This window comes from Buceros rhinoceros, unplaced genomic scaffold (genome assembly GCF_000710305.1).
Source record: "Buceros rhinoceros silvestris isolate BGI_N320 unplaced genomic scaffold, ASM71030v1 scaffold24080, whole genome shotgun sequence".
NCBI classification, from domain to species: domain Eukaryota; kingdom Metazoa; phylum Chordata; class Aves; order Bucerotiformes; family Bucerotidae; genus Buceros; species Buceros rhinoceros.
Window position 1 is genome coordinate 1 of NW_010388245.1, and position 377 is coordinate 377.

At 62.6% G+C, this 377-nt stretch overlaps 1 protein-coding gene across 1 annotated transcript in view; it reads right to left on the bottom strand.

The window, feature by feature from the left end:
• Positions 1 to 8: 8 nt before the first annotated feature.
• CHD5 (chromodomain helicase DNA binding protein 5) overlaps positions 9 to 377 on the bottom strand; it is a gene marked incomplete at both ends in the record, with an annotated part of 26,294 nt that continues 25,925 nt past the window's right edge. Inside the window, one exon of the mRNA XM_010145300.1 lies at positions 9 to 173. Coding sequence (XP_010143602.1) covers positions 9 to 173 — 165 coding nt within the window. The remainder of the gene's footprint in view (positions 174 to 377) is intronic.

The following is a 377-nucleotide window of genomic DNA, read 5'->3' on the forward strand; positions in this document are numbered from 1 at the left end:
GGCTTGTTCCCAGCCAGGGACTCTTTGGAGAGGTGCTGGTGGCTCTCGGCAAGGCACTCCACTTCAGCCAGACGGGCGTTCAAGGCCATGGCCGGGTGATTGGGGTCTTGGGTCATGTTGAGGTACGCAGCCCTCCGCAGCTGCTCCTCGATCACCAGGGCCTGCTCCAGCAACTGGGAGGTGCAGGAGGGGAAGGATTCAGGACCAGAGGTAGTCCCAGCATGAACCAGTACCACTCCGCAGGCTTCAGCTACCCCTGGGGTCCACACCGGCAGAGCCTCTGCCCTGCCACGCTCCACACTGGTCTTGCTCCTGGGGGAACAAGCTTTCTTATCCCGTTCAGACCCCGAGCATCCCGGCAGGGGATTTGGGCAGCA